At 34.7% G+C, this 20,587-nt stretch overlaps 1 protein-coding gene across 8 annotated transcripts in view; it reads right to left on the bottom strand.

The window, feature by feature from the left end:
- Nucleotides 1–20,587, bottom strand: part of ANO5 (anoctamin 5) — a 99,087-nt gene that overhangs the window by 65,539 nt on the left and 12,961 nt on the right. For 4 of the 8 annotated variants that reach the window (XM_031653385.1, XM_031653383.1, XM_031653378.1 and 1 more), the window contains exons 3-4: nucleotides 8,729–8,779; nucleotides 1,816–1,857 (exon numbers count right to left, since the gene is read on the bottom strand). In XM_031653385.1, the coding sequence (XP_031509245.1) occupies nucleotides 1,816–1,857; nucleotides 8,729–8,779 (93 nt within the window). The remainder of the gene's footprint in view (nucleotides 1–1,815; nucleotides 1,858–8,728; nucleotides 8,780–20,587) is intronic. The other 4 variants (XM_031653384.1, XM_031653380.1, XM_031653381.1 and 1 more) reach the window with 3 other exon arrangements.

Raw genomic sequence — 20,587 nt, 5'->3', positions numbered from 1 at the left:
TTTACCCAAGTCAGGTGAGACAGGCCTCCCAGAAAAAGGAATGGATGAGGATCAGTTATATGCGAATAAGCCATAAGTCTCATGTTTGATCTGTGGTCTATGAACAAAGTAAGAGCATTTACATAGCTAATGAAAAGCTGATGTGTCTCAGAAAAAAACTAGCTCCCAATGCACAGGAAGAAATGAGTGGAAAAGGGAACAAATAAATTTTAAAAAAAAATCTAAGGAATCTAGAGATTAAGTGCCAAGATATAGTGACTCAAATGTTATGTCTGAGTTCTCTTCACCTCAGCCAAAGAATGCATAACCATCTTCTATTTCCTAAAAGAAAGTAAAAGAATCTGAGAAAAATCAAACTGCTATCACACTACACTTTGCTTATAAATCACTAAAAATTGAAAAGAAAGAAAAAACAAAACCAAACAAATCATTGGCACTCTTGTAAATCATCACAGCGTTAGCATCTTATGAAATCCACCAAAATTCTTGGAAGGCAACTGAGGCAGAAATAATATACTACTTAGACTAAATAAAATCAAAGTTCAAAAATTAGAAGAAAAAAATAGTACTCTTGCTCTAAGTCTGTGACAGTCACATTTTGTATGATAGGGGTTTTTTGTTGTTTTTGTTTTGTTTTGTTTTCAAAAACTAATATATTAACAGGTACTTATATTGTTTACACAAGCTAAATCTGGGTACACAAAGAGCAGTTCTGGTGACAGAACATGTGCACACAGGAATTAACAAAACTCATATTCAGAGTATTTGACTAGAAAATAGACAAAGTAGCTAAGAGAATAGTAACTCCAATGATTTTCCTGAGTGCTCAGTCAAAAATAGGTAAACATACTGTCGTCCTGAAGGCCAAAGGCTAGCTAGGAAAACCCAAATTTCTATCATTATATCACACCCTGACGATACACTATAAATCTGTTTTAAATACGGGAAAAAAAATCACTGGGAGCCTTGTAAGTCACCATGAGGGACATGTCTCAGGACTACTAATAAAAATCAGTTAAGGCTGAGGCAGAAAAATCTGATAATTCTGTCACATATAACTGAATGTTACTAAAACACATCATGATTTTGTTTTGCTCAAAACATGATATAAATACATTTTGTAGTATGTCTGGGCATTTGTGTTTATACTTGGCTTGTCCTTAGAAATACCTATTTGTAATTATGTAAACATCTGAGTGGCTTCTCTGTAAAGGATGTAGTTATCCTGTGGTTCAAAAACCTGAATTACCGGCTGGGTGTGGTGGTTCATGCCTGTAATCCCAGCACTTTGAGAGGCTGAGGCAAGATGATTGTTTGAGCTCAGGAGTTCGAGACCAGCCTGGACAACATGGTGAAACCACTCATCTCTCCTAAAAATACAAAACTTAGCTGAGCATAGTGGCATGCCCCTGTGGTCCCAGTTACTCAGGAGGCTGAGGTGGGAGGATTACATGAGCCCGGGAGGTTGAGGCTGCAGTGAGCCGTAATTGCACCACTGCACTCCAGCCTGGGCGACAGAGTGAGACTCTATCTGAAAACAAAACAAAATAAAACCCTGCATTGCTGATGAGAGTTCATAAACCTCTGAAACTGTATGAATTGTGTGTGTGTGTATACATTTTAGGAAGAGGATCTATAGATTTAATCTAATCCAAAACAAATTAAGAATCACTATTCTTAAACTTCAGTTGCCTGGGGACTAGGAATCAGTGACAATGTTCCCCTAAATCAAAGTATTCTATTAGAAGAAAAATAACTAAGGCTACCACTGCAGCCATTCAGAGCATAAGCAGCATCATTCAGCACTGGTTTTACCATAAGCCGCCGCCTCAGGAACAAATTGAATCGCTTTGCAGGCTGTGAAGCAACCAACAAAGAATTAGCAATTCCTGCCCAGAATTACAGTAAAGATTCCAAAAACAGACACAGACAAACTAACCCTCAATATGATCATTTTATAAATGTACGTGTGTGTGTTTGTGTGCATGACATTTCAAACTGGAGGATAGAAATTAGCAAGGAAAAAAGAAGAAAAAAATGGGAAGAAAGCAATTAACACGTAAAGAAAATAAGGAGACTTCAAAGTAAATTTTCCTAAATTCTTTAAACAGCGACTAAAAATAACAAATATTTGTGGATTTATATTTTATTATATTTATTTCAACTTTTTTTTAAGTTCAGGGGTACATGTGCAGGATGTGTAGATTTGTTACATAAGGAAATATGTGTCACGGGGGTTGGTTTTACAGATTATTTCATCACCCAGGTATTAAGCATAGTACCCAGTAGTTATTTTTCCTGCTTCTCTCCCACCTCCCATCCTCCACCCTCCGAAAGACCCCAGTGTGTTGCTTCCTTCTATGTGTCCATGTGTGCTCATCATTTAGCTCCCACTTATCAGTAAGAGAACATGCAGTATTTGGTTTTCTGTTTTTCTGTTAGTTTGCTAAGGATAATGGCCTCCAGTTTCATTCATGTCCCTGCAAAGAACATAATTAAGGAAGAGAAAAATAACGATAATAAAGGAAAACATGAAAATAATAAAAATATAGAGTAAAATAGATATTTTGTTAAGTATGCCTGTATATAACCAGGAAAAGAAAGTAAAATTACTACATTTATACTGAGATGATGTGTAGTATGGAAAGTTTACCCAGGGTTGTTTTATTTTTAATTTCATGAACATGCAATATACTAGATTACAAAAAAAGTCATTCAGTTATTCAAATGCTGAGTTGTCTCCAATCTTCAATTACATGGTCATTATTTAAAACACAAGATCAATTACCTAAAAATATCTGGGATACTCAACTATATTTGAAAGAAAACCAAACCTATAGCATAAATGAGCAAGAATTGAGTGTATTTTATACTGTAATGAATGGATAAATAATCCAATACAATTTCTTAACCTAATCTCTTCCTGGAATAGGCTGAAGAAGTCTAAGCAACTGGTGAAACTACTGGAGTGAAAATTTCTGCCCTGTAAACTAATGCCTTCCATATGTAGATAGAGGAGTTAATATTGCTGTTATTTTAAAATACAAAAGATATAAGACAAACATTGGTCATTGCATAAAATATATTTTAAACTATATTATTTTGACGGCCTGAAATTTTTCACTTCAGCATTTTTATTTTCTTGGCATCTTTCACGAGATTCACAGGTTACTATTTTTCTCAGATGCTTTCCCTAAACTCATTAAAGAATTGTTAAGACAAATGAAAGAGTCCCACACTAAAGGACCATGCAGGGCCATATTATGACTTCCATGGATCATAGACCTAAACATAAAAACTAAAACTATAAAACTGAAGAAAATCTTAGAAAATCTCCCCCACTTTGGTGTAGGCAAATATTTCTTAAATAGAACACAAAAAGCATGGATGATAAAAGATAAAATATGAGAAATTGAACTTCTATACTTCTAAATGTGCTTTTCTAAGAACACTGCATGTAAACGAAAAGGCAAGCAACAAATTGGAAGAAAATGTTCACAATAAGTAAGACTGACAATGGTCTCGCATCCAGAATACATAAACAACTCTTACAAGTCAATACAAAGATAATCAACTCAATTTTTTTAAATGCAGAAAAGATTTGAATGGTTCACGAAAGAAGATCTATGAATGTCCAATATGCCCATGAAAAGATGGGCAACATCATTATTTATAAAAGAAATGAGAGTTGAAATCACAAGATATTACTACTCATCCACTAGAATTACTGAAATTAAAAAGCTATCAATATCAATATCAAATACTGGTGAAGATGTACAGCAAATAGAACTCTTATACATTGCTGGTAGGAATAAAATATGGTACAATCACTTTCAAAAATAGTGTGACAGTTTTACATAAAGTTACACCTATATTTTCCACATGACCCAGAAATTCTACTCCTAGGAAATTACCCAAGATTAATGAAAACATACATCTCTAAAAACACTTCTTACATGAATGTTCATAACAGCCTTATTCATAATGGTCTTCAAACTGAAAACTATCCAAATATCCATCAATGGGTGAGTAGACAAATAAATTTCAGTATATCTATACAATGAAATATTACTGAGCCATAAAATAAAATAAATAATGATATCTCTAGTACAGATATATTCAAAAAGAATCAATTTACTAGTAATATTGGAGTTTTGGATGAGTCTTAGAAGCATTATGATGAGCAAAAGCAGCTAGAAGCCAGATACAAACTAGTGTATACTGTAAAATCCCATTTATATATTATATTAGGAAGAAAAAAAATCAGCAGTTGCCTAGAATAGAGTAGGAGGAAAACTGCTAAGGGGAACTTTTTGAGGAAAAGGAAATCTTCTACATGAATTTTGTTAAAACTCATCAAACTACACACTTAAAAAGGGTGAATTTTATTGTGTCTAATGTAGAACCAATGAAGATAAAACCTTTTTTTTTTAATTTCGGACTTCAGCAATGAAAAGAATATATTGCGTGTTGTTGCTGAGATGGAAAAGACTTCAGACAAACAGGCTTTTTGGTAGGGGAAGATCAAGAATTACATTTTGGACATATTAATCTTGAGATATCTTTCAGACATCCACATGCATATAATAAGAAAGCATTTGGATATTTAAAACTGAAGTTGAGGAGAAATGACTACACTCGAAACAAATTTGAGAATTGAGATGGCATATCAATTGTATTTAAAGCCATGAAACTGGATGAAATCACTAGGAGACTGAATTAATGACTGTATCATAAGGTGATAATATCTAAATATATTCACATATCAATTATAAATACTGTGCTAATATTCACACTAATTGCTTCTTGTCATTTTACTCAAAGGCCCCTTCTGACTGGTTTGTGCCTATGCCATATCAGTTATTAAATATTTGGAATATCATCCTTGAGGTTAACAAGGCCCATACTCCTTCAGAATCTGCTAATTGCATATCTGTCATTATTTAAGCAAACTTTAGTGTATCTTTTCAATTCCCATTCTTTGCTTACTAAACTCTAAATACTTACCTAACTATTCTGTCCAGCCCCGTATAGTAGTCACTTTAAGATAGGTTATCTTAAGCATAATAGTTTCCATCTTGCTATATTTCATTCAGTGGCTTTACTGACCTTTCTATACTCACAATCTGTGTAACTATTTAGGTACTCATCCACTCTTCACTATTTTATTTCAAATAGAATTTTAAATTACATTAATTATTCTATATTTATAAAATAATTGATACTGAGTTTCTGTCATAATAATCACAGTAGAAACCACAAGACTCTATTTTTTTACCCAAAAACATATCCAGTGATATTCCGTTGGTTTATCCCAGCATATTCACTCTCCACTCCTCTCCACCCTGCTTTTGTCCTGTGCCAAAGAGCTCCCTTGACCTCTTGGTTCTCACGAATGATTGGAAAGAATAGTGTTTTCCTTCCTAAGGTTGAATTCAGGAAGGCTGTGTCCCCTCACTAAAGGTCATTGTGCCCCCTGATAATGTCTTTGGTATATGACTTTTTCCTTTTGGGTTCTAATAAGTGCTCCTTACACTATTCCCTTCAGTTCTATGGATTTTAATAAATTCAAGATTACTAGACCTATATATACAGAGATTCCCTTACACTCCGTTTTTATAAAAGTTTTTATGAAGTCCTTCTTAAATTATCCTACACTGAGTAGGCCTAATAGGACCCTGATTTATACAGATTTTTCTTTTGTGATATTTCTATGATAGAAAAGAAAAAAAAAAACATTCCTTGGGCACACAGTTGATTCTAGGACTGAGGCAGGAAATGTACCAGATGAGCTTGGAGCATCTTGTCAGAAAGTAGGAAAATACTCAAAACAAAACTAAGCACAACAATAGGAGTATGCCAAGGGAATACAGGAGTCAACTGAAAAGCTCCTGGCCAAGTGATATGGCTTATGTCTTGTAATTCCAACCACTCAGAAAGCTGAGATGGGAAGACTGCTTGAGCCCAGAAATTTGAGAGCAGCGTGACCAACACAGTGAGATCCAATTTTCAAAATAATAATAATAATAATAATAATTAGCTGGGTGTGGTGGTATACTCCTGTAATCTCAGGGAGGCCAAGGTGAGAGGATTACTTGAGCCCAGGAGTCTAAGGCCACAGTGAGCTATGATCATGCCACTGGACTCCAGTCTGGGCAACAGAGCAAGACGTGGTGACAAAAAAAAAAAAAAAAAAACTTCCAATAGACAAAGCTAGAACAATTTGAGCAAGAAAATAAAGTAGTATTTGGTTTATAACTGGTTATAACATAAAGCATAAAATAAATATCCAGAAGTACATACTGACAAAAAGAAAGGAAGAAAGATCTCCCACACACAAAAAACAATTCCAAATAATGGATTCACCTATAACGAGGGAGAGCATAATCCCAATCTTTTTGTGTAGGTTGCAAATAGTGACTTTCATCCGAAGAATGCAGTATGGAAAGGGAGAAAAAAACAAAAGAGTAACTTTACAGTGAAGAAATCTGTTAAACGTTACTTCAAGCCAGGTAATCAAGGTTAAAACATTAAGGGTGATTAAGTCATGTTGATAGAATATACCCTTGATATGACATGAAGAGAACGACACTTCTATTATCTTCCTCCAAAAACACATAATCCAAGTCTAATCACAAAAAAAAAAAAAAATCAGGAAAGTCCCAATTGAAGGACATTCTACAAAACACCTGACCAGTACTTCTTGTCAAAGCTGTGAAGGATATAAAAACCAAAAGTACATGAAACTGTCACAACCAAGAGGAGCCTGAGGAGACATGACTACTAAATGCAATGCTGCATCCTCAATGAGATATTGGAATAGGAAAAGGATCTTAGGGGAAAACTAAGGAAATCTGGATAAAGCATGAACTTTATTTGATAATAATGCACCAATATAGGTTTATTGTTACAAATGTACCATACTAATTTAAGATTCTAATAATAGGAGAAAATGAGTGTGGGGTATAAGAAACTCTGTTTATATTTTCTTTATAATAAAATATAAAACGATATTAAAATAAAGTATATTTTTAAAAAGAAGCCTACTGTTAAACAAATTACTATTTAATCAAAGACAATGTCAACATTAGTGAATCAAATACCATACATCATTTTAAAGTCATTTAGAATTTAAAAATTAAATTATATGTATTTAACATATTTGGGGAAAGTATCTGCAACTTCTGTCACAGGCAAGGAGATAACAATAAATATGTAAAGAGCTCCAAAAAAATCAAGAGTAAAAAGAAAACTCTGACAGCAAATGGACAAGATATATGAACAGAGTGATCTAGCAAAATAAATTTAAATGACCACTCAATGCAGAAAAAGATGAATATCTCACATATGTTGTGAGAAATGCAATTTTAAATGATACTAAGAACTGTGCTAAGTGAAATAGCTCCCAATAGCCATTATCTATCTCACTACCATGAGACAGGCAAGAATCTAGAAGGGTAACAACACACTGCTGATAGGGTTGTGGGAAACAGGCACTCTCATAGGTTTGTTACAAACACAAAAGGCAGGGGAATTTGGCAACATACTTGAAAATTACAAATTACATATACCTTTATTCTCTGATAAATGAATTCCATGTAGAAAAATAAAATGACCAAAATATTATAAGACTAATTCCCAAGAGTATTCATTTTAGCAACATTTGTAATAGCATTGGAAAAATAAACCAAACAAAAATGGTAACTATTATATAAAAAGACTGAGAGGACAAAGAAGAAAGATTTCTCTGAAAACACTTTGTTTCATATTTTTAACCTAAGATAGATTTACCTTCAAGCTAGTAAAGTATGATCTTCAGGGCATCTTAGTTGTATCTGCCCCTTCCAAGGGTTTAGGAAGGACTCTAACAATGTGTTCTCATGGTAAAATATTTTCGTCAATGTTTTAAAGTAAAATATTTTTCCATATGTTTCTTAAAGAGTGATACCAAAATTGTATAAGCTTTAGGCTCATCTAAATGTTACCTGATCTGTAGATTTCAACTTTGGAATCATGTAAAAATGCTTTATGTAGTTAAAAAAAAAAAAGTAAAAATAAATTAAAAAAGAAAACAAACCAACAACATTTCAATTGTTTTAATTTGATCAATATCACAATCCTCATTCCAGAACACTAAAGATTAGTACCCTAGTGAAAAGCAAACTATCATCCTTGCTAAAATTATCAGTATAAGAATATAACTCTATTTCCCTATCTTCCCAAATGGAATTTTTTACTTACTAGGCAACTAATGAAAATGTTCGGGTCCCTTTACCAGCCTTTTAATTGACATTTAAGTTTGATTTTTAAATGAATTGTAATTTTTCATGATTATCTGCAGGCATGTACTTAGAGACAAGAAGAGTGATGCAATGGAGAAAGAATACTGAACTAAGCCTCAGAAACTTGAGTGCTAGTCAAGCATCAGCCTCTTAAACATATTGATAACACTGGTCAAGCCATTACACCTCTTAGACTCTTCATTTTCTCATAGAAAAAATAAAATCCAAGCAAAGTGTTATACTTAGTGTGTCATTCTTATTGATATGTCTGATGTGTTTCCCCACTCAAAGAAACTGATTTTTTTTTCCTAAAGTAATACATTATCAAATACCATGTATGAGAGCATGTCAAATAACTGAACTGGAAAAGAGCATCACCATTGCAGACTACAAAAAATGCCCCATCTGTGTCCATGCAAGAAAGGATAGTACTGGTTGTTGCTTACCGTTGTTTCTTCATTGATGAGAAAGCTGGTCTCTCTGCTGCTCAGGCTCTGCTAACAGTACCAGGGAAGATATAATGTTATTATTAATAGTGCAGGTGGAGCAAAGGGAACTTTTACATTTCAGTAACAAAAACTCTGTAATCTCTATGCAGAAACACTTAATCTGGAACCATGTTAAATCATATGCAAAACTGTAGGCATATATATATATATGTATACATAGGCATGTGTGTCCATGTATGTGTCCTATGTATCTGTAAATGTGTCTGTGGGGCAGGGTGTGTTTGTCTGTGCAGTGAGGACAGACAGTGAGCTTCAGAGAGAAGTAGTATTTGGGAGGTAGCTTTCTCAAATCATAAAAAAAATCAGATACAAGAAATGGTTAAGAACTACTACATTACTGAGAAATAACAAGGAGGTCTAATCTTTTTATGATGCTGCATCCTGAACAGGACCAACAGGAAGGGCAGAATTAATCGGCTATTTTACGCCCTTCAACAATTATTTGAAATCATTAAAGGGAATACCTTGGAAAATACACCATCAGGATTCTTAAGAATTTGAATTTATAACTCCTCCAAAAAAAGCCATACATGTATAAAAATACACATAAACCACTTATAATTAACACAATAGGGACGCTTCCCTCTGTGTATTGGGTAGATTCCCAATTCCTCAGGTTACATGATGGTCCACACACCACAGGACACAGACCTGAGATAACACCCAATCACTTCTCAGCAGTCTCTAGTGACAGGTAGATATGGAGAGACAGCAACTAACAGAAATGATTGGAAATTCATGTCCAGATTGGAATTCACTTACCTTATTCTTGGAAAAATCACAATCAGTATCTCATTACGCCCAAATAATGCTGGGCAAATCAGTTTTCAAAATAGCAGATAAAATGTGCGACAGACATATTTAAAACATACTCAAAGAGAACCTTGGAAATATACCCAGTGCTACAAAAGTAAAGTAACAGAATGTGGCAAAAGGCAGTAATTTCTCTGTGTTCTTTAAAAGAGAATGAAAGATAATTTTGAAACCATACAATTTTCATACTACTATATTTAATATAAATTACAAGATAATGCAATCTATTGTACTAAAGTAATACTGAAACGGTGGGGGGGAGGGAGTGGGAAGACTGAGAATCTGTGAGTAAATACAGGCTTAAAATACAGTTATAATTAGAATCCACTTATATGTGATTATATCTACTTGTGGACCTTGAATGAATTCCACTAGCTTGTTTAAATACAACAGACAGCAAATGAAGTTAACAAGCATCTTGATCACTTAATTCTGAAATAGTGGCCTCTAAAAATACACTGTGCAGCCATATTTCTACTAAGACAATAAATAAATTTATTATAGCTTCATTTATATTGACTCCTGATAAGTTTTTCCAATTATCCTAGAGAAATGTTAGTTGTTTTGCTTACAGAAGGATAGAAGAAAACCATATATTCAAAAGCAACCAGGCTAGTCACTTTACAAGCTCTCCCTTTAGGAAAAATCTTTGCTCTGATTTCCAATCAAAAGACATCGTTATAACTTCACTTTGCAGAATGTAAAATAAAATAACTATTTTGCTGAGTATGTCATTGTCTCATTTCTTACCAAGCTTAGTCTTAAGCAAAACGAGAATCCTTGATGTACTTTCAGACACAATTCTTAAAACAGCATTCTTAAAGAAATATTAAACAGTGAATAAGGAGCTTTAGAATCAGATTACCTGTGTTCAGAATCTCAGCTTCAAAACATAGGAGATATAACAATAAAACAATTTATATAGTTTCAGTTTGCCTCATAACTTTTTTCTTCAATTATATAAAACCCATTAAATACGTATGTAAAACTGATTACATTTGTAAACTTGAGCAAGTTAACCTCTCCAAACCATAACTTCCATACAGTGAGATTAAATAATACAAGGGAAGTTCTCAATAAATTTTGGCTTTTTAAAATTAATGTTTGTTACTATCGAGTAATCATATAATAAGTATGTTAATAATGTGATACATGTTTAATTCACATGCATTTTCTGATTTCCAAAAAGATTGTAACAATGTCCAATGATGGACTCATACTAATTGTAAATCAGAGGTAAAACTAGAATAGCTCTTTAAATATTTAAGCAATCATGAAAGTACAGAAGACCCTTTCAAAGTATAAAATAATTTTGAAATAATGAACCTAGAATTCCTACATATTCTTCTGTCTTGTAAAAGCCTAAACATTCATAATATCTATAAATTTGTTGCTGGACAAAATCCATTGATTTCTAGTCAATTCTGCCTCAATCCAATAGTTGAATGAATATGCTATAATACTTATTTTTTTGAAAATTGCCTGCCTCCTGTCCATAGATGGGGTGAAAAACAAATGACTGCAATGTGTAGAGACTGTTTTTATTGCATTTGAGTGTCAGAAAAAATATAATTTAGCATTGAGGAAAGTGAAATAAGTTGTATTCACTTTTTTTAACTTTTTATTTTGCAATAACTATAGCTTCACAGGAATTTGCCAAAATAATACACAGAGATCTCATGTAACCCCTACCCAGTCTCCTCCAATGGTTATTTTCATCTTACATAACCATAGTAAAATATAATAATCAGGAAGTTGACACGAGTAATGTGTCTGTATAGTTGAAAGTAATTTTGTCACATTGGTAAGTTTGGGTAAGACTCAGCCCTGTCAAGGTATAGAGCTATTTCATCCACAAAGATCTCCCTCATACCACCTTTTTAAATTTATGTCCATTTTCCTTCCCCTCAACATCCAAGTCCCTAGAAATCACTAATTTGTTCTCCATCTGTATACTGTCATTTCAGGAGTGTCATAAAAATGGAATCATAACATATGTGTTCCTTTAAGATTTTTTTTCCACTTAGCACAATGTCCTGGAGATCTATCCAAGTTGTGTTTATTAATAGTTCATTCCTTTTTACTGATGGGTAGTTTTACATGATACGATTGTGCCACACTTTAACTATTCACCTGCTATAGGACATTTAGGTTATTTCCAGTTTTGGCTACTACAAATAAAGCTGCTATGAATATCTGTGTTTAGGTTTTGCGGGTGAATATATGTTTACATTTCTGCCGGATAAATCCCCAAGAATATGATTACCCAACTGACATGAAAATTACAATTTAGGTTTTTAAGAAACTGCCCAACAGTTTTCCAGAATGACTGTATCATTTTATATTTCACCAGCAATGTATGAGAGATCTAGTTTCTTTGCACCCTTACCAGTAAGTTGTATTGTCACTATTTTATATTTTAGCTCTTCTAATAGGCATATACTGATATCTACTTAGATCTTATTTTGCATTTCTTAGTGGCTAGTGATATTGAAGTTCTTTTCATATGTTTATTTGCCATCATATTTCCTCTTTAGTGAAAGATCTCAACATGTTTTTTGCCCACTTTCTAATTGGGCAGATTTTTTGTGTAAAATATTTAAATTGTATGGGTTCTTTAAAAATCACAGATATAAGTCCTTTGTCTGATATAGGATATGCAAATATTTATCCCAGTCTGTAGCCTGTCTGCTCATCACCATAATAGGATCTTTCACAGAACAAGAATTCTTACATTTGATAAACTCCAATTTATCAATGCTTTTCATTACTGTTTTTGTTTGCAGATATGACATGACTACAAACTCTTCACCAAGACCTAATCTCCAAACAGTTTGATCCATTTTTTCTTCATAAAATTGTATAGTTTTATGTTTTACATTTAGTCTATGATCAATGTTGAATTAATTTTTGTATAAGTTATAAAATGAGGTTAAGTTCATAAGTTTGCCTACGAATATACAAATGTTCCAGCCTGTTTGTTCCATTGAATTGCTTTTGCATATTTGTCCAAAATCATTTGGCTGTACTTGTGTGGGACTATTTCTGGGATCTCTATTCTATTTCATTAATCTACATGCCTATCCTTCTCCAAATATCACACAGTCTTCATTAGACTGCAGCTAAAAAACAAGTCTTAAAATGAGATAGAGGGTTTTCTCCCACTTTCTTCTTTTTTTCACAATCATTTTCTCTTCTACTTCCTTTATATTTCCATAAAATTTTCTGAATAATCTTGCCTATGTCTATGAAATGTCATACAGACATTTTAACTTATATACCAATTTGAGTTTCCACATTCTTATTACTAGTATATAGAAATATAACTAATTTCTATATAATTTTCTCATTTTTTACAACCTTCTTAAACTCAGTTGTAGGAAATTTTGTTTTTGTCTTTAATTTTGTAGATTTCTTGGGATTTTCTATGTATTTTGTCATGTCACCTGGAAATGGGGAGAGTTTTATTTGTCCCTTTCTGATCCGCATACCTTTCCTTTTATTTTCTTGTCTTATTGCAGTAACTGTCAGTACTATATTTAATGAGAAGGGTAAGTGAGGACATTTTGCCTTGTTCCTGATCTTAGGAAGAAAGTATTCAGTCTTTTACTATTAAGTATACTATTAGTGTAAGTGTTGTGTGGATGCTCCTTATCAGGTTAAAGTAGTTCCTCTCTATTATTGATTTTCTGAGAGTTTGTGTTTGTTTTTAATAAATGGAAGTTAAATTTTGACAATATAATTTTCTAATAAAAATCACATGATTTTTATTCTTTAGCATTTGGTGAATTATGTCAATTGTTTTTCAAAAAAATGAATGGAGACCAGGCGCAGTAGCTCACGCCTGTAATCTCAGCACTTAGGGAGGCCAAGGTAGGTGGATCACTTGAGGTCAGGAGTTCGAGACCAGCCTGACTAATGTGGTGAAACCCATCTCTACTAAAATTATAAATATTAGCCGGGTGTGGTGGAACCTGTAGTTCCAGCTTCTTGGGAGAGGAAGGAGAATCGCTTAAACCTGGGAGGTGGAGGTTGCAGTGAGCCAAGATCGCACCACTCCACTCCAGCCTGGGTGACAGAGCAGAACTCTGTCCCTTCCCACACACACACACAAATGAATGGAGCCTTACATCGATACAGTAAACCCCACCTGGCCATGTTGCATAATTATTTTTATATTACTGAATTTTATTTGCTAATATTTTACTAAGGATTTTTGTTTCTACATACATGAGAGATACAATTTGTAGTTTTGTTTTTTTGTTTTGTTTTGTTTTGTTTTTAACTGTCTGTCTCTTTTGGTACCAAAGTAAAGTAGGGCTCTGACATGAATTGAGAAGCATCTGTTTTTCTTCTATTTTCTGGAAGATATTGTATAAAATTAATGTTAATTCTTCTTTAAACATTTGGTAGAATTCTCCAATGAGACCATTTAAGCCTGGAGATGCCTTTTAGGAGAATTTAAAAATTACACATTCAGTTTACTTAGTAGCTACAGGGCTATTCAAATTATTGTTTTAATGTTGAGTGGACTATAGTAGTTTGTGCTTCTTGAGGAATTGGTCCATTTCATCTTAGTTGTCAAATTTATGTGTGTAGAGTTGTTAGTAGTATTCCTTTATTATCTTTTTGGTATCTACAGAGTCCATATTGATATGTCCTGTTTTATTCCTGATATTGGTTATGTATGTCCCAGCCCAACCCCCTTTCTGCCAGTCTGGCTAGAGGTTTGCCAATTTTATGTATCTTTCCAAAGAAACAGCTTTTGGTTTCAATTATTGTCTCTAATACTTTCTGGTTTTCAATTGCTTTTATTATTATTTCCTTATTCTACTTGCTTTGGGCTTGTTTTGCTCTACTTCCCTATTAATTTATTTATTTATTTATTTATTTATTTATTTAGAGACAGAGTTTCACTCTTGTTGCCCAGGCTGGAGTGCAATGGCGTGATCTCAGCTCACTGCAACCACTGCCTCCTGGTTTCAAGTGATTCTCCTGCCTCAGCCTCTGGAGTAGCTTTGATTACAGGCATCTGCCACCATGCCTGGTTAATTGGTTATATTTTTAGTAGAGACAGGGTTTTAACATGTTGGACAGGCTGGTCTTGAACTCCTGACCTCAGGTGATCCACCCGCCTTGGCCTCCCGAAGTGCAGGGATTACAGGTGTAAGCCACCGCTCCCGGCCTCTATTTTCTTAAGTTGGAAGCTTATTACATATTACATATTTGAGACTTCTCCTCCTTACTAATATAAACATTTATTGCTACAAATTTCCTTCTCATTACTGCTTTGGCTACATCTTTCAAATGATGATATGTTCCAATTTCCCTTTTATTTAGTTCAATTTTATTTGTCCCCCACCCCTCTCCTTGAGAACTTCTTTGACCCTCTAGATTATTTAGAAGTTGTACATGCTCCTGTTACATTTCTAACTTTATTCTATTGTGATCAGAAAACATACTCTGTATGATTTCAATTCTTTCAAATTTGTTGAGGTTTGTTTTATGGCCCAGGATATAGTCTATCTTGGTATATAATATGGTTTGATTCTGTGTCCCAACCCTAATCTCATCTAGAATTGTAATACCCATGTGTCAGGAGAGGGACCTGGTAGGAGGTAATTGGATCATGGGGATGGTGTCCCCCATGCTTTTCTCATGATAGTGAGTGAGTCCTCATGAGATCTGATGGTTTAAAAGTGTGGCACTTCCCCCCTTGCTCTCTCTCTCTCTCCTTCTCTGTCATGGTAAAGACATGGTTGCTTCCCCTTCGCCATCTGCCATAATCGTGTTTCCTGAGGCCTTCCAATCATGCTCCCTGTTAGGCCTGTGGAACTGTGAGTCAATTAAACTTCTTTTATTCATAAATTAACCAGTCTCAGGTAGTTCTTTGTAGCAGTGTGAAAACAAATTAATACAGTATATATTCTTTCATCACTTGAAATATTCTACTGTTGTTAGGTGGAGTAGTCTATAAATATAAGTGATATCCTATTGGTTGATGATGTTGAGTTTATCCATGTCCTTGCTGGTTTTCTATTTAGTTGTTCCATCTATAGGGATACTGAGGTATCCAGTTATAATTAGTTATAATTACAGATTTTGTGTAATACTTCTTTCCTTTTTATTAGTTTTGATTAACATATTATGATGCTGTTATTTTGTGCATGCTCCTTTAGTACTGCTATAGGTTCTTATTGGATAGACCCTTTTATCATAATTAACGTCCCACTATGTCCTGGTAATTTTATTTTCTCTAAAGTATTCTTTACATATATTAATGTAGCACTCCTTTATTATAATTAATGTTTGTATAAATTTATTGTGATAATGTAGTTTTTTTGATGCATTTATTATCATGTTTTTACTCCACTTTGCAAATCTGTCTTTTAATTGGTATGCTTAGACCATTACATTTCATGACATTTCTGATGTATTAGGAATTAATTGTGCCATTTTATCTTTTTTGTTTTTGGTTTATTCCCTATGTCTATGTTTCTGTTTTATTTTTCAGGAATTTATGTGGGTTACTGGAACATTTTTTATAATTTTATTTGAGTACATTTCATTGTATAGTTTTTTAAATGGTTGCTCTTGATATTACATAATATATATATAAATTTATCACAGTCTAGATGTGTACATACTTTACTAGTCAACTGAAATAGAAAATCCTTAATTACCTTTACAGCCCCAAAACTTCTTTGTTTATAATACACTTGTATTAAATATTTATCTGCATATATAGAGAACCACAACAGACAGTTAAATTTTTTAATTTGACTATAAAACAGTTTAGAAAACTGGGTGCCCTACATCCCAGCCACTCCAGCTCCAGCCATGGCTAAAAAGGGTGAACATACAACTCAGGCCATTGCATCAGGGGGTGCAAGCCCCAAGCCCTGGCAGCTTTCATGTGGTGCTGGCCCTGCAGGTGTGCAGAAGACAAGAGTTAAGCTCTGGGAGCCTCTGCCTAAATTTCAGAGGATTTATAAAAACACCTGGATGCCCCAGCAGAAGCCTGCTGCAGGAGCACAGTCCTCATGGAGAACCTCTACTAGGACAATGCAGAGGGGAAATGTGGGATTGGAACCCTCACACAGTATCCACAATGGGGCACTGTCTAATGGTGCTGTGTGAAGAGGACCACCACCCTCCAGATTCCAGAAAGGTAAATCTACCCACAGCTTGCATCACATGTCTGGAAATGCCACAGACACTCAAGGCCAGCCTATGAAAAGAGCCACAGGGGTTGTCCCTGCAGAGCCATAGGAGTGGAGCTGCACAGGTCTGTGGGAACCCACCCCTTGCAACAGTATCCCCTGGATATGAGACAACGAGTCAAAGGAGATTTTGGAGCTTTAAGATTTAATGACTGCCCTACCTGGTTTTGAACTTGAAAAAGGCCTATGGCCCCTTTGTTTTGGTCAATTTCTCCCATTTTGAATGGGAACATTTACCCAATGCCTGTACCCTCATTGTATCTTGGAAGTAACTAACTTGCTTTTGCTTTTACAGGCTCACAGGCAGAAGGGACCTGCCTAGTCTCAGATGAGAGTTTGGACTTGGACTTTGGGTTAATGTTGGAATGAGTTAAGATTTTAGGGAACTATTGGGAAGTCACAATGGGTTTTGAAATGTGAAAAGAACATGAGATCTGAGAGGGACCACGGGCAGAATGATATGATTTGGCTCTGTGTCCCCACCCAAATCTCATCTCAAATTTTTATAATCCCATGTGTTGAGGGAGGAATCTGGTGGGAGGTGATTAGATCATGCAGGCAGTGCCAGTTTCCTGTGCACACTGTCTCTCTCTCCTGCTGCCTGGTGAAGAAGGTGCCTCCTTCCCCTTTGCTTTCTGCCATGATTATGTGTTTCCTAAGGCCTCCCCAGCCATGAGGAACCATGAGTTAATTAAACCCCTTTCCTTGATAAATTACCCAGTGTTAGGTAGCATCTTTATAGCAGTATTAAAACAGACTAATACAGCTATAGAATTCTGGATTGATATTTTTGGGGGGCATTGGAAAAATTTCGTACAACTTCTTTAGCCAGTCTAGTTTATGACAAAAAATCTGCTATCATTTTAATTATGTTTCCCCTATAGGTAAAGTGATGTGCCTCTCTCACTACCTTCAAGATTGGTTCATTTTCTAGTATTCAAAACTAGTTTTAGTTTGATTCATGTGAATTTCTGAATTTCTTTGAGTTTATCCTGATTACGGTTCCTTCAGCTTTTTGAATCTGTAAGTTTATAACTTTTGACAAATAAATGTTATCCTGGTTTTTTTTTGTTTGTTTATTTGTTATTGTTTTTTGGTTTTTTTAGCTCCCTCTCTTCCTCCTCTCTTAGCACTCCAATGAGACAAATGTGGGATCTTTTGTTACAGTCCCACAGGTCCCTGAGACTCTGTTCATTTTCTTTTCTCAATCTATTTCTCTATGCAATTTGAATTGGGTAATTTCTACTTTTTTATCTTCAAATTCAATGATTCTACCTCTAGCGGCTCCATTTAGCTGAGATTTTTTTTAAGTTATTCTATTTTTCAATTCTAAAAATGTCCATCTTGTTCTTCTTTGTAACTTCTGTTTTTTGCTGTCACCTCATCATTGGCCCTGTTTACTGTCTTTTCCTATTCATATAGAGATTTTTCTAGTTCTTAGTATTATGAGTGATTTTCTCCAGAAATGTGAACTTTGAGGTATGATGAGACTCTGGATGTTATTTAAATCTTCTGTTTTAGCAAGGCTTCTCTGACACCACTCTGTTGAGTTAAGCAGGGTGATGCCTCACTACACAGTGGAGGTAGAAGTCCAGATTCCTCTCTCTGCCTCTGTGTAGAGTATTGAGTATTGATGAAATGAGTATTGAGGAGTATTGATGAAATGAGTATTGATGAAAGGATTCTCATTGTTGCTGGGTGGGGGTGGAAGTTCAAACTTGTCACTAGACCTTCACTGATCCCAACCTTGCTGAGAAAGGCAAGGGTACCTCATTACTGCTCCCAAGTGACCTCTATCATCTCCACACCATGGTAGAGTGTGGGGTGGAAGCGACTTCTTTACCTCCAGGTGGTGGTGAAATTCCTGAGTCTCCATCAGGCCACCTCTGTCACCACCCCATCAGAGAAGGGTTGTGGCATCTTAGTACCACTTGTGATAGTAGAAGTCCAGGCTTCCCCCATGGACTCCATTAACACCATGCAGGGGTGTAGGGGGAAGGGATGTGTTATCCCCCAGGGGAGATGAAAGTCCTGGCTCCCCAGTCAGCCTCTTCTGACACAAAACAGGGAGTTATGGCACTTTGTTGCCAACAGGTGGGGGGGACAGTCTAGTCTCCCCACTTGAGCTATAGTATAAATGTTGGTGTAGGGCCACAGTATTTTTCTGTGGTGTTTGGCTGTAATAGAGCAGTTATTGACTAAAAGTTTACTCTATTTCTAGTTGACTCTTTTCCTGTTCCATTGGCTAGAGATAGTAGACATTTTTTGAGGTTTTATTTGTTTGTGTCACTTAGCATTTCTGGACTGCTGGCTTCTCCCTCACCTGTTCTGCAATATGTCAAGCAAAGAGCAAACTTTTTGAGTCTTGAGGTTGCTAGCTGCTCTGCCTTCTTATTTTTGACTTTCAAAGCCGCCCTATGTTTGTTTTATACAGAGTTTCCAAGAGTTTTAACCATAGGTAGCAAAATGAATAGGGAAAACTTTTTCTACTCCATCTTTCTGGAAGGAAGAGCTGTATTCACTTTTGAAATGATTAATTCAATACTATATCCATTTGATAATTCTAAACATTAACAGCCAATTTTTGTCTTTGTTTCAGAGAGATGTTGGTTTTACTCCAAAATACTTTATATTGAAAAAAAAAAAACATGCTAAACCTAACTATAAGTTGAGTCTAATAGGAATTTGGTATGACACTACTATTCTCCTAAGATTGAATCCATTGCTATTACTTGCTTTCCTATAAAAGCAAAATTAAAAGCAAATAAGCAAACAAAACAAATCTAGAAGTTATATTTTTGCAGTATTATAATTTAAATTTAATTAAATACGTTTCTAAATTTGGCAAGTTAAACATAAAGCCTTAAAAATTTGAGCAAAATTGTTTCAAGTGAAAACCTGAGCTTGAAGCCAAGAATGCACTAACCATTGTTCTTGAAATGTACAAATGGATACAAATTAGCATACAAATGTCCTGATGAAATTCTTTTTGTGTTCTAGAAGCTTATTCCTGGAACATATATGTGAAAGGTACACAGAAGCAAAAAACATGAACTGTAATTAAAGTTAATTTGAACAATACTTATACAGATCTGTGAGGAGCACATTATTATTATGCTAATATGAGCAAACTGAAAATGACAACATATTTGTTATCACTTAAACTGGATCAATCTTATGAAACGAATCTTTCTTCAGTCCACTCCAAAGACATGAAAATTTTAACGTTTCATATTCTTTATTTCCAAATAATTTTCTTGACTCACTCAGTTACTCAGTAAATATGTACTCTGTGCCATATTATGTCACTTCAGTTGTGGAGACACTGCTTTATGACAGTGGTTTTCAATCTTTAGTGGCAAGGAATCACCTGGAATGCTTTTTTGTAGTCACAACCCCTCAGTTTATTCCCAAAGATACCGATTTAGCAGTCTCAGCTTGGGCCCAAGAGTCTACAGTTTTAAGAAATTCTTCATATAACTCTCATTCTTATTTGTATATTGGTCTGCAAACTACACTATAAAATCACTGTCCTATATAATCTTTGTAGTTCCCTCTGGTTCTCATATTCTTTTTCTCTCAGCATTTAGGTCATTGAACTTTTCTTTGTTAAGTTCAGAGATACAAGTGCAGGTTTGTTACATACATAAACTTATGTAATGTGGGCTTGTTGTACAGATTATTTCATCATCCAGGTATTAAGCCTAATATCCACTAGTTGTTTTTCCTGATCCTCTCCCTCCTTCCACCCTCCATCCTC

The sequence above is a fragment of the Papio anubis genome, chromosome 12 (assembly GCF_008728515.1).
Source record: "Papio anubis isolate 15944 chromosome 12, Panubis1.0, whole genome shotgun sequence".
NCBI lineage: Eukaryota > Metazoa > Chordata > Mammalia > Primates > Cercopithecidae > Papio > Papio anubis.
This window is presented reverse-complemented; position numbering and strand designations above follow the sequence as displayed.